Source organism: Littorina saxatilis, linkage group LG10 (genome assembly GCF_037325665.1).
Source record: "Littorina saxatilis isolate snail1 linkage group LG10, US_GU_Lsax_2.0, whole genome shotgun sequence".
Lineage (NCBI taxonomy): Eukaryota > Metazoa > Mollusca > Gastropoda > Littorinimorpha > Littorinidae > Littorina > Littorina saxatilis.
In genome coordinates, this window is record NC_090254.1 from 45727734 (window position 1) to 45747695 (window position 19962).

The window sequence follows — 19962 nt, forward strand, 5'->3', positions numbered from 1 at the left end:
TAACATATCTATATGTTTTTGGAATCAGAACATGATAAAGAATAAAATAAAAGTAATTTTGGATCGTTTTATAAAAAAATAATTTTAATTACAATTTTCAGATTTTTAATGACCAAAGTCATCAATTAATTTTTAAGCCTTCATGCTGAAATGCAATACCAAAGTCCGGCCTTCGTCGAAGATTGCTTGGCCAAAATTTCAATCAATTTGATTGAAAAATGAAGGTGTGACAGTGCCGCCTCAACTTTTACAAAAAGCCGGATATGACATCATAAAAGACATTTATCGAAAAAAAGGTCTGAGGATATCATACCCAGGAACTCTCATGTAAAATTTCATAAAGATCGGTCCAGTAGTTTACTCTGAATCACTCTACACACACACACACACACACACACACACACACACACACACACACACACACACACACACACACACACACACACACACACACACATACACCACGACCCTCGTCTCGATTCCCCCTCTATGTTAAAACATTTAGTCAAGTTGAGAGCGGGACCCATCTGTAAACAAGAACTGAGCCCTACGATGACGTAACCTCGCAACATGTCTGATTATATGGGTCTAGAGTCCAGGTGCTATCAGCGTCAGTGTCTGGTGCAGAATAACGGCTGTCAGACCCCATATCCTGTGCCCCCCCCCCCCCCCCCCTCCCAAACAACACTATGCAACATGTCTGATTCTATGGGTCTAGAGTCCCGGTGTTATCAGCGTCAGTGTCTGGTGCAGAATAACGGCTGTCAGACCCCATATCCTGTGCCCCCCCCCCCCCCTCCCACACAACACTATGCAACATGTCTGATTCTATGGGTATAGAGTACCGGTGCTATCAGCGTCATTGTCTGGTGCAGGATAACGGCTGTCAGACCCCAGATCCTGTGTGGGCCCGCCAGGAAGACTGGCAGCGTGTATCCAGGCCCGGTCCTGAACTGTGTGCTGCCCGTCTTGCTCGCGTCGCACAGCTCTGACACACTGACTGTGAACACCTCTTCTACCTGTCAAAAGTCAAACACACAGCTCTGACACACTGACTGAACACCTCTTCTACCTGTCAACGGTCAAACACACAGCTCTGATACACTGACTGTGAACACCTCTTCTACCTGTCAACAGTCAAACACACTGCTCTGACACACTGACTGTGAACACCTCTTGTGCCTGCCGTTGGTCACGGCCGGTTTTGTGTGTGCCTATTGTTGGTGTCGTCCACGTGCTATTTTGCGTGGTGTACGTGTGCTTGACGAAGCATGGTGTACGTGTGCTTGGCGAAGCGTGGTGTACGTGTGCTTGACGAAGCGTGGTGTACGTGTGCTTGACGAAGCATGGTGTACGTGTGCTTGACGAAGCATGGTGTACGTGTGCTTGACGAAGCGTGGTGTACGTGTGCTTGACGAAGCATGGTAGTTTGTTGTGCAAACGTTCTTTTGTGTGTTATTTTTATATTTGTTTTTATTTTATTTTTTGGATGCATGGAGGTCGCAGGACCTGAGTATTTTCAACCAACATATAATAGTTTTTTGTTGGCACGTGCTGAGCGGCTATGGCGTTGCCCTTTTTCGCATTTCTGAACAGGCGACTCTGTTTTGACTTATCATGATGCGTGCAATCCATATTTTCAACTATCAGGCGTATTTTGGGTGTATTTATTTCGGCATGTTGCCTATATCTTTTTTGCCATAATGTTTTCAGAGCAGCGTTGTTTTGAGTGTGTCCAAATATTAGTTTTTAATAGTTTTCGGTTTTAAGCCTCATTTACATATTAAGCCGATGACGAGGGAAACGGCCTCTTTTACGTTAGTACGTTTCTGGGTCTTGATGGAAGAGGTTACTTATTTTGTTAGTAGTAAGCCCGTTGCTTTAGACTTGTGTTTTCCAAGGATTTTGTGTGCTATAAGGAACAGTTCCCGCATGATGGCGCAAACTACTTAAAAACCTCAACATCCTAAAGAGTGTGATAACCCTCGAATGACTAGTCCTGTGATAAATATTGTTCAATGACATATCTAGTCCTGTGATAATGATAGTTTTTAGCGGTAAACTTTTAGCTAAACCTGACGGCAATTAACCTATTTGGAATCATGTTACTATTCCTGTTAGTGTACATATGCGTGCGCGAGTGTAGTATGCTTCGTATGGTATTTTTATCTGTTGTCTTATTATTTGTTTTGTCTTTTAATGTGCACCACACTGAAATTTCTCTGTATGAGATAATAAAGTATTCGTATTCGTAAAAAAACAACAACCTTCCAAAGCATCCGGACCAGACAACATCCCCAACAAGATCCTCAAAACCTGCGCTGAAACCATAGCCCCCGCACTAACTACCATCTTCAACCATTCCATAGAGACAGGACAACTCCCGAACGACTGGCTCACTGCAAACATCTCGGCGGTCTTCAAGAAGGGCGACAGAAACCGAGCAGAGAACTACAGGCCAGTATCCCTCACATCAGTGGCCAGTAAACTGCTGGAACACGTCATCTGCCGCCACCTTCGAAACCACCTTGAGATACACAACATCCTAACTGACAGGAATCACGGCTTGAGATACATAACATCCTAACTGACAGGAATCACGGCTTGAGATACATAACATCCTAACTGACAGGAATCACGGCTTGAGATACATAACATCCTAACTGACAGGAATCACGGCTTGATATACATAACATCCTAACTGACAGGAATCACGGCTTGATATACATAACATCCTAACTGACAGGAATCACGGCTTGAGATACATAACATCCTAACTGACAGGAATCACGGCTTGAGATACACAACATCCTCACTGACAGGAATCACGGCTTGAGATACATAACATCCTGACTGACACGAATCACGGCTTGAGATACATAACATCCTAACTGACAGGAATCACGGCTTGAGATACATAACATCCTGACTGACAGGAATCACGGCTTGAGATACATAACATCCTAACTGACAGGAATCACGGCTTGAGATACATAACATCCTAACTGACAGGAATCACGGCTTGAGATACATAACATCCTAACTGACAGGAATCACGGCTTGAGATACATAACATCCTAACTGACAGGAATCACGGCTTGAGATACATAACATCCTAACTGACAGGAATCACGGCTTCAGATCCGGCCACTCTTGCGAGACCCAGCTTCTCACCACAGCAAAAGATCTCCTCCAGTCCTACGACACCGGATCACAGGTCGACATTGCCATACTGGATTTTAGCAAGGCCTTCGACACGGTCCCCCATGGTAGACTCCTACAGAAGGTGGACCACTACGGAGTACGAGGGCTTATCCACATGTGGCTGACGAACTTCCTAACGAAGCGGACGATGAGAGTGGTAGTGGAGGGTGAAGCGTCCGAAGAAGCGGCAGTCCTATCAGGCGTCCCCCAGGGCACTGTTTTAGGACCCCTGATGTTCCTGTGCCACATCAATGACCTGCCTGAATCTACGAAGTCAACAGTACGACTCTTCGCAGATGACTGCTTGCTGTACCGGGAGATCCACACCTTCCAAGACCACCTCACCCTGCAGACAGACCTCAAACAGCTGGAGATCTGGGCCAAGAAGTGGGGCATGCGCTTTAACGCGCAAAAGTGCTACATCCTCTCCACCAGAAGCAAATCGTCCTATTTATACAGCCTGGATAACGTCATCCTCCAGCAGGTCCAACACAACCCCTACCTTGGAGTACTACTCTCCGCCGACATGAATTGGTCTTCCCATATCTCCAACATCTGCCGCAAAGCTGGATCAACTGTGGGCTTCCTACGCCGGAATCTCCGGAACTGCCCACAGGAGTGCAGGCGCCTGGCGTACATAACACTCGTCCGATCCACGCTGGAGTATGGAGCTACCGTGTGGGACCCTTACCTCCGGCGGGACATCGAGAGGCTGGAGAGAGTTCAGCGCCAAGCAGCCCGCTTTATCACGCGAGAAGCCCGGGCTGCGTCAGCGACATGCTGAAGAACCTGAACCTCCCCCCACTGGAAGAGCGACGCAGGCAGTCACGCCTCAACCTCCTCAACAGGATCTCTGAGGGCCTGATCCCCGCACTCCCTCCAGACAAGTTTCTCACCCCCGCCGTGAGCGGACGACGGAGAGTCGTCCCCACAAGGTTCCAGGGGTATGAAAGCAGCAATATCATTGAGCGGCAAGCTGTAAACAACACACGAGGCTTCCGCATCCCCACCTGCAAGACAGACCAGTACAAGAACTCCTTCTTCGTACGGACAGTCGCAGAGTGGAATCAGCTGAGTGACGCAGACCTCCCAGCACGACCAGCCCAGCCAGCCAGCGCAGCATCTTCAGCGCTGAGACTGCCGTCATCAGGGCTGCCCCAACACTGACCACCTACAGAGCTCAGTTTTTAACATTTTAATAAGTCACTAAGAGCGAAAAGACATTGATGTGACGGGACAGTATATATGACTTGTCCCACCAAAGTCAGGACTTTTACTGTATTTGAAATTATTGTATACGCTCTCCCGCATCCGTTGCGAAGATGACCAACAGTGGTTCCTGCAACGTAACGAATCCAGATCCAGATTGTTCTTGTTAGTCAAGACTTGTCGTCTTCTAATGTTTTTCTTTCTTTGTTTATTCGGTCTACAGATTTTCAGTGCGTAGATTATTGTATGGTTTCAGGTGCATGTTAGTTGAGTTTTGGGTTCTAAACTGTGGTTGATGTATTTTGTCTCAGGGTTTAATTGATACTGTATTATTGTAAGTATTGTTATTATACATCATGTGACTTATATATGTGTGTATGTATTTGCAGTATTTTACCGAGTTCGAGTTCGAGTACGAATACGAAAACAAACTAATTTCAAGAAACGGTGGCTGGATAGTTAGTTAAATAAACAACCAGCAAATTTTCTTGTTTTTTCTCAAGTTATTTTCTTTGTCCCTTCTGCAAGCGAGTCTGTGTCGTGGGTTCTATCTTCCTTAAACTGCATATGCACTCACACTTCTTCTACCTGTCAACAGTCAAACACACAGCTCTGACACACTGACTGTGAACACCTCTTCTACCTGTCAACACAGTCAAACACACACTGACTGTGAACACCTCTTCTACCTGTCAACAGTCAAACACACACAGCTCTGACACACTGACTGTGAACACCTCTTCTACCTGTCAACAGTCAAACACACAGCTCGGACACACTGACTGTGAACACCTCTTATACCTGTCAACAGTCAAACACACAGCTCGGACACACTGACTGTGAACACCTCTTATACCTGTCAACAGTCAAACACACAGCTCGGACACACTGACTGTGAACACCTCTTATACCTGTCAACAGTCAAACACACACAGCTCTGACACACTGACTGTGAACACCTCTTCTACCTGTCAACAGTCACAGCTCGGACACACTGACTGTGAACACCTCTTATACCTGTCAACAGTCAAACACACACAGCTCTGACACACTGACTGTGAACACCTCTTCTACCTGTCAACAGTCACAGCTCGGACACACTGACTGTGAACACCTCTTCTACCTGTCAACAGTCAAACACACACAACTCTGACACACTGACTGTGAACACCTCTTCGACCTGTCAACAGTCAAACACACAGCTCTGACACACTGACTGTGAACACCTCTTCTATCTGTCAACACAGTCAAACACACACTGACTGTGAACACCTCTTCTACCTGTCAACAGTCAAACACACAGCTCTGACACACTGACTGTGAACACCTCTTCTATCTGTCAACACAGTCAAACACACACTGACTGTGAACACCTCTTCTACCTGTCAACAGTCAAACACACAGCTCGGACACACTGACTGTGAACACCTCTTCTACCTGTCAACAGTCAAACACACAGCTCAGACACACTGACTGTGAACACCTCTTCTACCTGTCAACAGTCAAACACACAGCTCTGACATACTGACTGTGAACACCTCTTGTACCTTAAAGTCTACATTATAACGACAACATCAACACCACCTTATACCCTACCAGCTGAGTGTTGAGTGTCAAGACCCTAAAGGTCCAGATCCCGACAACAACATCAACACCGCCACTACCACCAAAAACAACAAGTTACAGCTTGTAACGTACCTCTTCAGTGTTGAGTGTCAAGGTGCTAAGGTCCACATCCACATAAAACAACAATTACATCAACATCACCACCACCAGCAGCAAGTTACAGCTTGTAACGTACCTCTTCAGTGTTGAGTGTCAAGGTGCTAAGGTCCACATCCACATAAAACAACAATTACATCAACATCACCACCACCACCAGCAGGTTACAGCTTGTAACGTACCTCTTCAGTGTTGAGTGTCAAGGTGCTAAGGTCCACATCCACATAAAACAACAATTACATCAAAATCACCACCACCACCAGCAAGTTACAGCTTGTAACGTACCTCTTCAGTGTTGAGTGTCAAGGTGCTAAGGTCCACATCCACATAAAACAACAATTACATCAACATCACCACCACCACCACCACCAGCAAGTTACAGCTTGTAACGTACCTCTTCAGTGTTGAGTGTCAAGGTGTCTAGGTCCAGGTCCTGTGTGTAGCGAGCCAGTACCGGGTACACCACTGTGCCCCCTTTCTGCAACAGTCACAGACATAAACCTTAATGTCCGGTAGAACTATAGTGTGTAACTGGGCACACCACTGTGCCCCCTTTCTGCAACAGTCACAGACATAAACCTTAATGTCCGGTAGAACTATACTGTGTAACTGGGCACCACAGATATAAACCTGTATGACTGGTAGAACTATAGTGTGTGACTGGGTACCACAGATATAAACCTGTATGACTGGTAGAACTATAGTGTGTGACTGGGTACCACAGATATAAACCTGTATGACTGGTAGAACTATAGTGTGTGTGACTGGGTACCACAAATATAAACCTTTATGACTGGTAGAACTATAGTGTGTGACTTGGCACCACAGATATAAACCTGTATGACTGGTAGAACTAGAGTGTGTGTGACTGGGTACCACAGATATAAACCTGTATGACTGGTAGAACTATAGTGTGTGACTGGTAAAACTATAGTGTGTTACTGGTAGAACTATAGTGTGTGACTGGTAGAACTATAGTGTGTGACTGGTAGAACTATAGTGTATGTCTGGTAAAACTATAGTGTATGTCTGGTAAAACTATAGTGTATGACTGGTAGAACTATAGTGTGTGACTGGTAAAACTATAGTGTGTTACTGGGTACCACAGATATAAACCTGTATGTCTGGTAGAACTACAGTGTATGACTGGTAGAACTATAGTGTGTGACTAGGCACCACAGATATAAACCGGCCTGTATGACTGGTAGAACTATAGTGTATGACTTGGTACCACAATATATATAAACCTTTATGTTTAGTAAAACTATAGTGTATGACTTGGTACCACAATCTATATAAACCTTTGTGTCTGGTAGAACTATAGTGTGACTTGGTACCACAATCTATATAAACCTTTATGTCTAGTAGAACTATAGTGTGTGACTTGGTACCACAATCTATATAAACCTTTATGTCTGGTAGAACTATAGTGTATGACTTGGTACCACAATCTATATAAACCTTTATGTCTAGTAGAACTATAGTGTGTGACTTGGTGCCACAATCTATATAAACCCTTATGTCTAGTAGAACTATAGTGTGTGACTTGGTACCACAATCTATATAAACCTTTATCACTGGTAGTTCTAGTGTATGACTTGGTAGCACAAATATAAACCTTTATCACTGGTAGAACTATAGTGTGTGACTGGGTACCACAGATATAAACCTTTATGACTGGTAGAACTCTAGTGCATTACTTGGTACCACCTATATAAACCGTCCTGTATGTCTGGTAAAACTATAGTGTATGACTTGGTACCAAAATCTATATAAACCTGTATGTCTAGTAGAACTATAGTGTGTGACTTGGTACCACAATCTATATAAACCCTTATGTCTAGTAGAACTATAGTGTATGACTTGGTACCACAATCTATATAAACCTTCATGTCTTGTAGAACTATAGTGTGTGACTTGGTACCACAATCTATATAAACCTTTATGTCTGGTAGAACAATAGTGTGTGACTTGGTACCACAATCTATATAAACCTATGTCTGGTAGAACTATAGTGTATGACTTGGTACCACAATCTATATACACCCTTATGTCTGGTAGAACTATAGTGTGTGACTTGGTACCACAATCTATATAAACCTTTATCACTGGTAGAACTATAGTGTGTGACTTGGTACCACAATCTATATAAACCTTTATGTCTGGTAGAACAATAGTGTATGACTTGGTACCACAATCTATATAAACCTTTATCACTGGTAGAACTATAGTGTGTGACTTGGTACCACAATCTATATAAACCCTTGAATGTCCGGTAGAACTATAGTGTGTGACTTGGTACCATAATCTATATAAACCTTTATGTCTGGTAGAACTATAGTGTGTGACTTGGTACCATAATCTATATAAACCTTTATGTCTGGTAGAACTATAGTTATGACTAGCTACACCACCGTGCCGCCTTTCTGCAACCAAAGCGCATGACATGTGAAAGATCTGCAGGGGAGATGTCAAATAGAATTAGACCAGCGGCCCAACACTTTCCTTGCACACACTACTGACTACCACATCCAATGATCTGTCCAGGATGAGTGTCTAATGTGGGGCGTGTGTTAGTTAATTGCAAACTTTGACACTGACGATACGCGTCAAAAGATGAAAGTCGTTATCGACCCTTTTTTGGTAGGTCGGCCATCGAAAAAAGGGGGGCATCGCTTTTCGAAGATCAGTTAACATGTGAAAGGCATAAGTGATCAGAAATTTGTTCAGAATACAGGGGGTATCTTTATTAGGTGGGTTTGTTCAGAATACAGGGGGTATCTTTATTAGGTGGGTTTGTTCAGAATACAGGGGGTATCTTGATTAGGTGGGTTGGGTATGGGAGGTTCTACAGTATAGTTATTTTCAAAACCACTGTTTCTTTGCAATGACATGCAAAACTTGTTTCGTGTAAGCTTTTCAGATTTTTTGTTGATTTTAGCTTTATAGTTAAGGTTAGCTTTCAGTGCCACTCTATTACAGTGCAAGCTACAGTGCCAGTACAAAGCTACAGTGCCACTCTTAGCTATTTATTTATTTATTAGTGAGTATTTCTACGCACATACCCTCCCAGAGGGAGGCTCATGGCGTTTACAATATGCCGTGTGAGATGGAATTTTTTACACAATATATCACGCATTCACATCGGCCAGTAAATCTCAAGCGTGTTAGGCGAGTATATACTTTTCACGGCCTATTATTCCAAGTCACACGGGTATTTGGTGGACATTTTTTATATATGTCTATACAATTTTGCCAGGAAAGACCCTTTTGTCAATCGTGGGATCTTTAACGTGCACACCCCAATGTAGTGTACACGGGACCTCGGTTTTTCGTCTCATCCGAAAGACTAGCACTTGAACCCACCACCTAGGTTAGGAATGGGGGGAGAAAATAGCGGCCCGACCCAGGGTCGAACACGCAACCTCTCGATTCCGAGCGCAAGTGCGTTACCACTCGGCCACCCAGACACCCTACAGTGCCACTCTAAGCTACAGTACCACTCTAAGCTACAGTACCACTCTAAGCTACAGTGCCACTCTAAGCTCAGGCATGGGAATTGAAAATTGTAAAAAAAAGGCGGAAAATGTATAACTGAAGACGCGAAGCGTCAAGTCGACGGCGCGAAGCGCCTAGCCTTACAAGGGGGGTCCGGGGGCATGCCCCCCCGGAATTTTTTTCTCTCCAAAGAACCCAGATGGTGCAATCTGGTGTCATCTGAGCTCCAAGTTTGCCATTAAATTCTGTTTTTAGAATCAGAGTTTTTAGTAAAAAAACCAATTTTTGCTTTTTTGAAGAAAAAAAATATATACATGTATTATATATGGTTTAAATTTGTAAAAAACATTGATCTGTTGAGACAAACAGGAAAATGTAACTTGTTACACAATCTGTGCAATCTGGTTTACTTTCAAACATAAAAGTTCAATAACTGAGGCGGGCGGTAGCAGTGCGTGAACAAAGTACGGAAAGTTTTCGCGGGCTTTTGCGCAAAGGCCAAAGTAACCGGTGCTTTTTTTGTGTGCCTTCCCCCTTTATTTTTTCGGCGGACACTTTTGCATTTTCGGCGGAACAAACAAAAATTTCGGCGGAAATCCGCCGTTCGGCGGACAATTCCCATGCCTGAAGCTACAGTACCACTCAAAGCTACAGTGCCACTCTTAAGCTACAGTACCACTCTAAGCTACAGTACCACTCTGAGCTACAGTGCCACTCTAAGCTACAGTGCCACTCTGACTACACTCTAAGCTACAGTGCCACTCTAAGCTACAGTGCCACTCTAAGCTACAGTGCCACTCTGACTACACTCTAAGCTACAGTGCCACTCTGAGCTACAGTGCCACTCTGAGCTACACTCTAAGCTACAGTGCCACTCTTAGCTACAGTGCCACTCTGACTACACTCTAAGCTACAGTGCCACTCTAAGCTACAGTGCCACTCTGAGCTACACTCTAAGCTACAGTGCCACTCTTAGCTACAGTGCCACTCTGACTACACTCTAAGCTACAGTGCCACTCTAAGCTACAGTGCCACTCTTAGCTACAGTGCCACTCTGACTACACTCTAAGCTACAGTGCCACTCTGACTACACTCTAAGCTACAGTGCCACTCTTAGCTACAGTGCCACTCAAACCTAGAGTACCACTCTAAGCTACAGTGCCACTCTGAGCTACAGTGCCACTCTAAGCTACAGTGCCACTCGGAGCTACAGTGCCACTCTGATTACACTCTAAGCTACAGTGCCACTCTAAGCTACAGTGCCACTCTAAGCTGCAGTGCCACTCTGACTACACTCTAAGCTACAGTGCCACTCTAAGCTACAGTGCCATTCTGACTACACTTTCTTTCTTTATTTGGTGTTTAACGTCGTTTTCAACCACGAAGGTTATATCGCGACGGGGAAAGGGGGGAGAGGGGATAGAGCCACTTGTCAATTGTTTCTTGTTCACAAAAGCACTAATCAAAAATTTGCTCCAGGGGCTTGCAACGTAGTACAATATATTACCTTACTCAGTTACTGGGAGAATGCAAGTTTCCAGTACAAAGGACTTAACATTTCTTACATACTGCTTGACTAAAATCTTTACAAAAATTGACTATATTCTATACAAGAAACACTTAACAAGGGTAAAAGGGCACGTACTCTAAGCTACAGTGCCACTCTAAGCTACAGTGCTACTCTAAGCTACAGAGTTACAGTGCCACTCTAACTTGTCCAAGAGCTCTGCAGTGCCACTCTAGACTACAATGCCACTCTAAGCTACGGTGCCACTCTAAGCTACAGACGTGACCCACCTGTCTACTGGGTGTGGGGGTCACAGTGCCCCAAACATCAAAGTGCCGAGGGTTCAATCCCGTCTCCTCAAACGTTTCTCTCAAGGCTGTGTGAATGTGGTCTAAATCATGGTCATCTTGGTTACCACCAGGAAAACTGCACACAATATGGCAGGAAAATGTTGTCATCACAATTATGATACCTTTGTATATTTTGATACTTGACCCCCCCCCCCTCCCTCCAGGGCTTATGTCTCCTTACAGTCATTGAGATATTATCCACACTTCCCTCTGAAGATTTCTGAACACACACACACACACACACACACGCTATTTCAGATAGGAGGATCGCAGTGTGAGTATGGTGGAAAAACACACACACACACCGTCACACGGACACACACACACACAACTTTCCCCTTGTGCGATAGGAGGTTTGCAGTGTGAGTATGATGGAGAAACACACACACACACGTACACACACACACACACACACACATACCAGATTTCCCCCTTGTGCTGTCTCAGAGAGGAGGATCGCAGCGTGAAGAGAACGGAGGGTTCATGGTCCACCATGCAAAAGGGTACGAGGACTGCAGCGACCTTGGCCTTGTTTTTCATCTCTATGGTACGCACTGGATTGACCGTGTGGAGTTGGCGCACCACTCGCCGGCGATTGGAGTCGCTGAAAACAGTGTTCACAGTAAGGTCCTTCTCTGTCCTGGCTGACTGTGAACACAGACCGTGGGTCTGACTGCATTGGCTGAAAACAGTGTTCACAGTAACGTCCTTCTCTGTCCTGGCTGACTGTGAACACAGACCGTGGGTCTGACTGCATTGGCTGAAAACAGTGTTCACAGTAACGTCCTTCTCTGTCCTGGCTGACTGTGAACACAGACCACGGGTCTGACTGCATTGGCTGAAAACAGTGTTCACAGTAACGTCCTTCTCTGTCCTGGCTGACTGTGAACACAGACCGCGGGTCTGACTGCATTGGCTGAAAACAGTGTTCACAGTAAGGTCCTTCTCTGTCCTGGCTGACTGTGAACACAGACCACGGGTCTGACTGCATTGGCTGAAAACAGTGTTCACAGTAACGTCCTTCTCTGTCCTGGCTGACTGTGAACACAGACCGCGGGTCTGACTGCATTGGCTGAAAACAGTGTTCACAGTAACGTCCTTCTCTGTCCTGGCTGACTGTGAACACAGACCGCGGGTCTGACTGCATTGGCTGAAAACAGTGTTCACAGTAAGGTCCTTCTCTGCCCTGGCTGACTGTGAACACAGACCGCGGGTCACTGACTGCTGACACTCATCTTCACGGTGCTGACCACACACATTATGCAGCATGCGGTGACTTCTGTCATGCACTGTTGACTTCATGCCTAACATTTTGTACCTCACACCATGTCCACTGTTTTGAGTTGATAAGTTGTGTAAAAACACATTACACAACGCATTTTGCAAGAACGTTGACATTGTGCGAGTGACAGACACGCGTGTTGCCTGTGCTGTGTATGTGCAGCCATTGTAACACCTGCTGCTGAGTTCTACTCCTGAGGACACAAAGCTCAACAGCTGTTTGCTGGAACCTATGACTATGCACTGCGTGCAGGTACCCATGTACTGTGTGCGGGTACACATGTACTTGACATGTTGTACCCAATAGCGAGCACTGCGAGCAACAGAGAGTGAAGCCAAGGGAAGGTAGCGCCATGGCATAGTCATCTGAAAAACAAGGAAAAAATGCATTGCAAATTGTGTTTCCATGGTATATATATATATATATGAGACGTTAGCAGAGAAGAGGTGGGAGGGGAGGGACAGGGTGCAGCCGATAATAATCTTGGCTCTTCTGCAGACTACGATAATTTAAGGATTTATAAGCAGTATAGTAACGCACGTGGTGCAAATGAGTCACACTGGTGTCTGCATGAACTGACACAGGCCTAACCTTCATGGAATGAACTGTACAGATCTATGCCTTTCATTTACACGAGGTTTAGTAGGAAAACTTCACAGGCATTTTGTCAAAGGAAGTGAGACATCTATGTCGATCAATATGCAATTGTTTTGCCAAGACAACCATGGCAGCCATTTTCTTCCATAAAAAGAATATATTGTAGCTTTTGCCATATATTTTACGCACTCTGAGTGTATACAGGATCGATAGGTCTGTATGCACTCCGACAATGAAAAGCTCTGTTACAAATCTGCTGCCAATGAAATGCCCCCTAACAAATCGTTAGGAAGTAGCCAATGAAAAATCAGTCTGACGTATGGACTTCCGCTATTTCTTTTTCGGAGTGTCGAGTGTTGACAAATAATGCACATTCACATAATATACAACCGTTTTTAGGTCAATACACATGCCAAATGTGTTCCAGACAATAAACTGCCGTGAAGCATCAGTTTTGTGTGTGTGTTTGTTTTTCAACTTTTTGTCTGTGTTTGTTCCCAGCGTACTTTGATACCATGAATCGAAAGTGAAGCGTTCCTTCGCAAAATGGCGTCAAATTACGCTCCCTGTGTTGATGCTGTTCAGTGTTTGGTCTTTTAAGTACATACACCCCGAGAATGTAATCTACCTTACAGCAAAGGCCGTGCAGCAATAGATTGTTTTCGCTTCTTTGTACTCTTAGAATCAACTGCTCTGCGTTCCTATAGCAAAGTGGTGTCGAACATTGGCAAATTCGCTTCGCTACCGGAAGTTAACGCCGAAGTGTATACAAGATTCTCAGCCCTGTATACACTCCGAATGCGTATAGCCAGTGCGAAAAAAAAAAAAAATATTACTAATGACCAATTTATGCTTAATGTTGGAGCTCAACTTTCAATCAATTTTACAAGAATTATTCTTTGCTTTGATCAATCAATCAATCAATAGGACGCTTATATCGCGCATATTCCGTGGGTACAGTTCTAGGCGCTCTGCAATGATGCCGTGTGAGATGAAATTTTATACGGCCAGTAGATTGCAGCCATTTCGGCGCATATTTACCTTTCACGGCCTATTATTCCAAGTCACACGGGTATAGGTAGACAATTATTAACTGTGCCTAAGCAATTTTGCCAGGAAAGACCCTTTTGTCAATCGTGGGATCTTTAACGTGCACACCCCAATGTAGTGTACACGGGGGGTGTTCGGACACCGAAGAGAGTCTGCACACAAAGTTGACTCTGAGAAATAAATTTCCGCCGAACGTGGGTTTGAACTCACGCTGACAGCGGCCAACTGAATACAAATCCAGCGCGCTACCAACTGAGCTATGTCCCCACCCAAAAGTAACTTGCATCAAATTCAAGAATGCCACTGGATTGTGAGCTCTGAATTTACAACGCTATAGTTCAACCTTGAATGAATTGAATTACCTCATTCCGTAACTTGAATGCCTGTGGGTAATCAAAAAGACTTGTGCAAGAGAAAGTAATCCAAATTCAGAGGCAGTAGAAAAAAGTCCCTGGATTTACAACGCTAAAGTTCAACATAACAAGCATATATCTTGTGAGTAGGGAGCCCTGTAAATATGTGGCGTTCGTTTGAAAGTGAAGCTCAAGAGCCGGTGAGGTAACGAGAGCATGACAAACCGACACCGACTGACAGACTGAACGGAATGACCTAGTCACCTAGCTGTCCCGTGTCGAGCACACCACTCGTCAGGAGATCAGCAAACAAACTGAAGTCGAGTGTAACTATGCAATGAATACATCGAATGAGATGTCTTACCTGTCATGCTTTTGATGAGTGTTCCATGTAGAGGAAGCCGTCGGTTGCTGTTGTTGTCAAACACTGAAACAGTCAAATCGCAGACTACAAGCAAGGTCGAAGGTAAGGCACAAGGGAGGCTACTCCAAAATATCAGGAGAGAACACTCTAGATGCACTATAATGTTCGTGGTTGGCGAGGTAGCGTCCCTTTATTGTTCGTTCAATCAGTCGATCCCTGGTTCAATGATCTCGGAATAACTGGAGTAAGACTCAGTGACATTAATTCCTCTATACAGTCACTGGTGCATCGATCAGTACAGTGTTGCGGAAAATCATGTGTTCACTCGGATATCATGCTCATGCTCTAATTAAAGTGATATAGCCTAGCAAAAACATTGGTCTCATCGCCCCAATTGTGGCTAAATAGTTCAGGTTGGGGGTAGCTATGTCTCTGGGGGTAGGCTAGCGACTGGGGAGCGGTTCTATGTGTCACAGGGCCGCCGTTGTGTCACAGGCACACTGTATGGTCTCTGTGTCATAGGGCCGTTGTGTCACAGCGCTCAAAGCCTCTTTTATAGGACTTTTGTTACAATACTGGTTAATACTTAAAACCCGGAATTTCTATTTTTTGTCTTTATATCTAGCTCAGTTTATAGACTTTATTGGTGGATCTCTGCATATCTGATTCTGACGAATCTTTATTGTTTTTTTGTTGAAACCAATCGATGATGATGATGAGTGATGACGATGATGACGATGATGAAGATGACAACTGCCCGGAGACCCTGTGACACAACGGCCCTGAGACACATAGAGCGCCCCCCAGCGACTGTGTGACCACACACCAGGCCGGAATACCTTGAATGACGCGGTTTGAGCGCTGAGTTACTCAAACTGAAAACGGCTGTGTTACGCAAGTTTTGAGTGGGAATTCAAGACTATTATTGAAATGAACAAGCGACTTTCATCCTTAAAAAAGGATGATCCTCTCAGATGCCAGGAGAAAAGGTTCCGTTCGGGTGATCCGCTAACTTCGACCATTATTTTGCTCGCTGAAGCTCGCATTTTTCATGATCCGCTAACTTCGACCATTATTTTTGATAATCAAGCGAGCTTTTTCATGACCGCGAACTGAGACCATTATTTTTGATAATCACTGAGACTCGGCATGTAACCTCTACGTCTCTTCCGATCATCAAAGCATAATGCGGCGGAAGTCGGCCATTTTACTCAATATCCAAAAGCATATTGTCGATAACAAAGACGCATGGTTCCGGTTTCTTCCACGTGTATAAAGTACACGCATACCTCGCCAGGTTTGTTTCTGTGACTAGTCGACAGACGATGCCATTTGCTTTGTGTGTGTTTTTGTTGTTGCTTACTGTACATGACATACATTACGTGTAAAATCCAGTTCTTTAACAGGCAACAAACCTTAAATTTCCAGAAGCTGCTATCTGAAGCGACCTATCTCTGATTTTAGCAGACGATCTCTCCAATGTTTAACACAAAATCAGCAAACTCTCCTGTCACATAGAACGTCCATTGTATAGTGCAATGTTGAAATGAAGTTACCGGTCTGAAACATTTAGTCGTTTCATCTGAGACAATCCTTGTTCTCTTATCATCTACAGATTTACCGCAGTCTTCACCACGCGAATTCCCAACAGAAGTCAGACTTTCGAACATACAATATACAGGGGCGGATCAGTTGCTTTGTAAGGGGGGGGGCACTTTGAATCGAAAGTGAATGTGATGGGCGCGAAGCGCCCGAATTTGCTAGGGGGGTCCGGGGGCATGCCCCCCCGGAAAATTTTTTTGCCCAAAGAAGCAAAATGGTGCCATCTGGTGCCATTTGAACTGAGAAATGGTCATAGAATCAGCATAGAAAAATCTTTTTTTTTTTTCTTCTTTTTTTTTTTTTTTTTTTCGGGCGGGGGGGGGGGGCACGTGCCCCCTGTGCCCCCCCCCCTCGTCCGCCCCTGAATATACGTAGGCAAGCCGCATGATACGTCATGACGTCATATGATTCCTAGCATATTGACGTAATGCGAAACATCCGGTTATCTCGAGTTTTCTCCGTAATACATGTCCGTGGGTTTTTCAATGTTCGGTTATTTCCGTGGCTTCATGCGGAAGGGGAACCGTCGTCTGCAATCAACGACATGGACCATTCTGGTACTTGTTGCTGACAAAAACATGATTTTAACACAGAATTTAATGTCAGAATAGCTATATAAACGCTATTGTGTTGGCATCGTAGCACTCGTCTTCGACTCGTCGGCATTATACTTGTCTCGTCTAAATAGCGGGCCCTATTGCTACGCTGAAAACACAATAGCTGGTAATACATTACATCATAACCCCCATACATTATCACAAATTACATTACATCATACCCCACCCCCCCCCCCCCCCCCTATACGTACTACAGTTCACAGCACTCATTGTCCTTCCGCAGTCACAGTTCGCATCACCCATAGTCCTCACAGCACAGTTCACATCACCCATAGTTCTCACAGTAACATTTCACAGCACTCAAATCAAACAAAAACATACATAGGGCCTACAAACGAACATAACATAATAGAGATAGAGAGAGAGCGCGAGAGAGAGAGAGAGAGAGGGAGAAACAGAGAGAGAGAGGGAGAGACAGAGAGAGAGAGAGAGAGAGAGAGAGAGAGAGAGAGAGAGAGAGAGAGAGAGAGAGAGAGAGAAAGAGAGAGAGAAAGAGAGAGAGAGAAAGAGAGAAAAAGTTGAGCCGAATACCCGGCGAAGCCGGGGTACCCGCCGGGTGAGTGGCGCCTTCGCCGGGCCGGGGTGAGTGGCGCACCGTACGCGATTGACGCCACACGAAGGAAGGGGGATAAACGCGCAAAACACTGGAGAAGATAAGGAAGAGTTACTGGGAATTGATGTACAGAAAAACCAAAATCGATTCAGCGCTGCGCGCTGAGAGCACGTGTTGAAAATTTTCATCGACCAGATTGTGTCGGGGGTCTACCTGAATATGCCCACCAAATTTGAAGCAGATCCATCGAGAACTTTGGCCGTGCATCGCGATCTGACGCGAACTGACAGACAGACAGACAGACAGACACACACAAGCCGTATATAGATATAGATAGATAGATGCACTCTTGCCAAGCGCAAAATAATTTACGATGTTGATGTAACTCAGCTCTGGCAAATCGTCCGGATTTGCTGACCAGCACCTGGTTGGAATGTCATACGGATCATTCCCGTCAATCTCCAAAATCTTCTGGTGGTATCGCCGCCTCTCCTCTGGTAACAATCGCTCAGAATATTTTTGCTTCTCGCCCGGTCGCTGTTACTCCATCTTGCTTTCGACAATGTTTTGCCTGAGGCAAGGGAAGTCACTCCAGATTCTTCTCGGAACGCGTCTCGGAATTCTTTTTTCATCAAGACAAGACCAGTACAATTCGAAGTTTTGACAGTTTGAAAAAAGGGAGCCCGGAAGCAGATCACGCAAGGTCGTGTTTGCCCAAGCAGACGAATTTTCTGCATAACCGCCGCCGATAAGTTCGTGTGACTCGCAGCCGTTTGTTGCGTTTTAGATTCAGAGGTACACAATGACATGCTTTTGCAGATACAGCGAGTCGCATTAAAATCACAAACTGACGACGAAATTGTCAAAAAAAGAAAAGTGGATCACACGGGTCCACGATGGCTCAGGGGGTTAGATAAACCACGAAAACTGGTGTCTGGTTTACGCGAGCTAAATAACCATTCAAACGAAATATGCTATTAAATGCTATTGCAAGTGTGTTCCATAAGGTTAGAACTGCTTTTTTCATAAGAAGATTTAAATCGTTCTGTAAACCATTTGAGGCAGACTGGGGCTTTAAATGGTATGCATATTTCATCGAAAGGATGCCTAAGGGCTTCACGCACTTTTCGTCAACATAATCTCCCCTTTCCAGTGACGTCACTAAATGACGTGCAGCGGAACGCCGGCTGTACACGATATCGCGATCCTTTTCCCCCCGCATGACCCCCCCCCCCCCCCGCACGACCCCCCCCCCCCCCCACGTGTGATTTGTAAAGTGATCTTCAAGGTGAATTCAATGACTTTGGGGCAAGACGACTCCTGATGTCGTAAAGCGGGCAGACGATGATCCTTCAAGCATGTCACGTGACCTCGCCGAGTGTCCTCTGAGTCTTGCCCTCTGTACGTCGCTACCTACATCTCTGTCCCCGCCAGGACAGCGCGCTGACACTAACAAATGATCGCACAACTGCGCTTAACATGCTGAATGCTGTGGCGGAGAAGGGAGGTGGTATGGGTGTGATGGGAGACGGTGGTGGGGAGGGTTTATTTATTACTGTCCTTTCTACATCGCAAGTTCGCTACTGTGACCGCTAAAACAGAAAGGAGGGGAGGGGTGGGGGAGCAGGGGGGGGGGGGGGGGGGGTCTCCTAAAAACAATATGAACATATCTGTGGCAGAAAAGTTTTCTTAAAAGACTGAGAAAAATTACAGAACAGGCGCGTGGAGACTGGATATATTTTCCTTGGTTCACACATCGTGTTATAAAGCGATCAACACCTCACACTGAAACATATTTACCTTGGTTCACACACCGTGTTATAAAGCGATCGACTCCTCACACTGAAACATATTTTACTTGGTTCACACATCGTGTTATAAAGCGATCAACACCTCACACTGAAACATATTTACCTTGGTTCACACATCGTGTTATAAAGCGATCAACACCTCACACTGAAACATATTTACCTTGGTTCACACATCGTGTTATAAAGCGATCAACACCTCACACTGAAACATATTTACCTTGGTTCACACGCCGTGTTATAAAG

At 45.0% G+C, this 19962-nt stretch overlaps 1 protein-coding gene across 1 annotated transcript; it reads right to left on the reverse strand.

The window, feature by feature from the left end:
• Positions 1-787: 787 nt before the first annotated feature.
• Positions 788-15813, reverse strand: LOC138978943 (uncharacterized). Its single transcript, XM_070351758.1, has 5 exons — positions 15137-15813; positions 11912-13137; positions 11431-11566; positions 6530-6613; positions 788-1019 (listed from the first exon to the last, which is right to left on the reverse strand). Exons 2-5 carry the CDS (start codon positions 13135-13137, stop codon positions 810-812), a joined length of 1656 nt encoding a protein of 551 aa, XP_070207859.1. The 5' UTR covers positions 15137-15813; the 3' UTR covers positions 788-809.
• Between the last annotated feature and the right edge of the window lie 4149 nt (positions 15814-19962).

Excerpts from the sequence above, each read along its gene's own strand:
- LOC138978943 (XM_070351758.1), bottom strand. The coding sequence starts at position 13,137 with ATGACTATGCCATGGCGCTACCTTCCCTTGGCTTCACTCTCTGTTGCT. Across the intron at positions 11,567-11,911 it reads CAGCACAAGGGGGAAATCTG|TTTTCCTGGTGGTAACCAAG; the intron begins GTATGTGTGTGT and ends TATTGTGTGCAG. Across the intron at positions 6,614-11,430 it reads CCCCCACACCCAGTAGACAG|AAAGGGGGCACAGTGGTGTA; the intron begins GTGGGTCACGTC and ends TGACTGTTGCAG.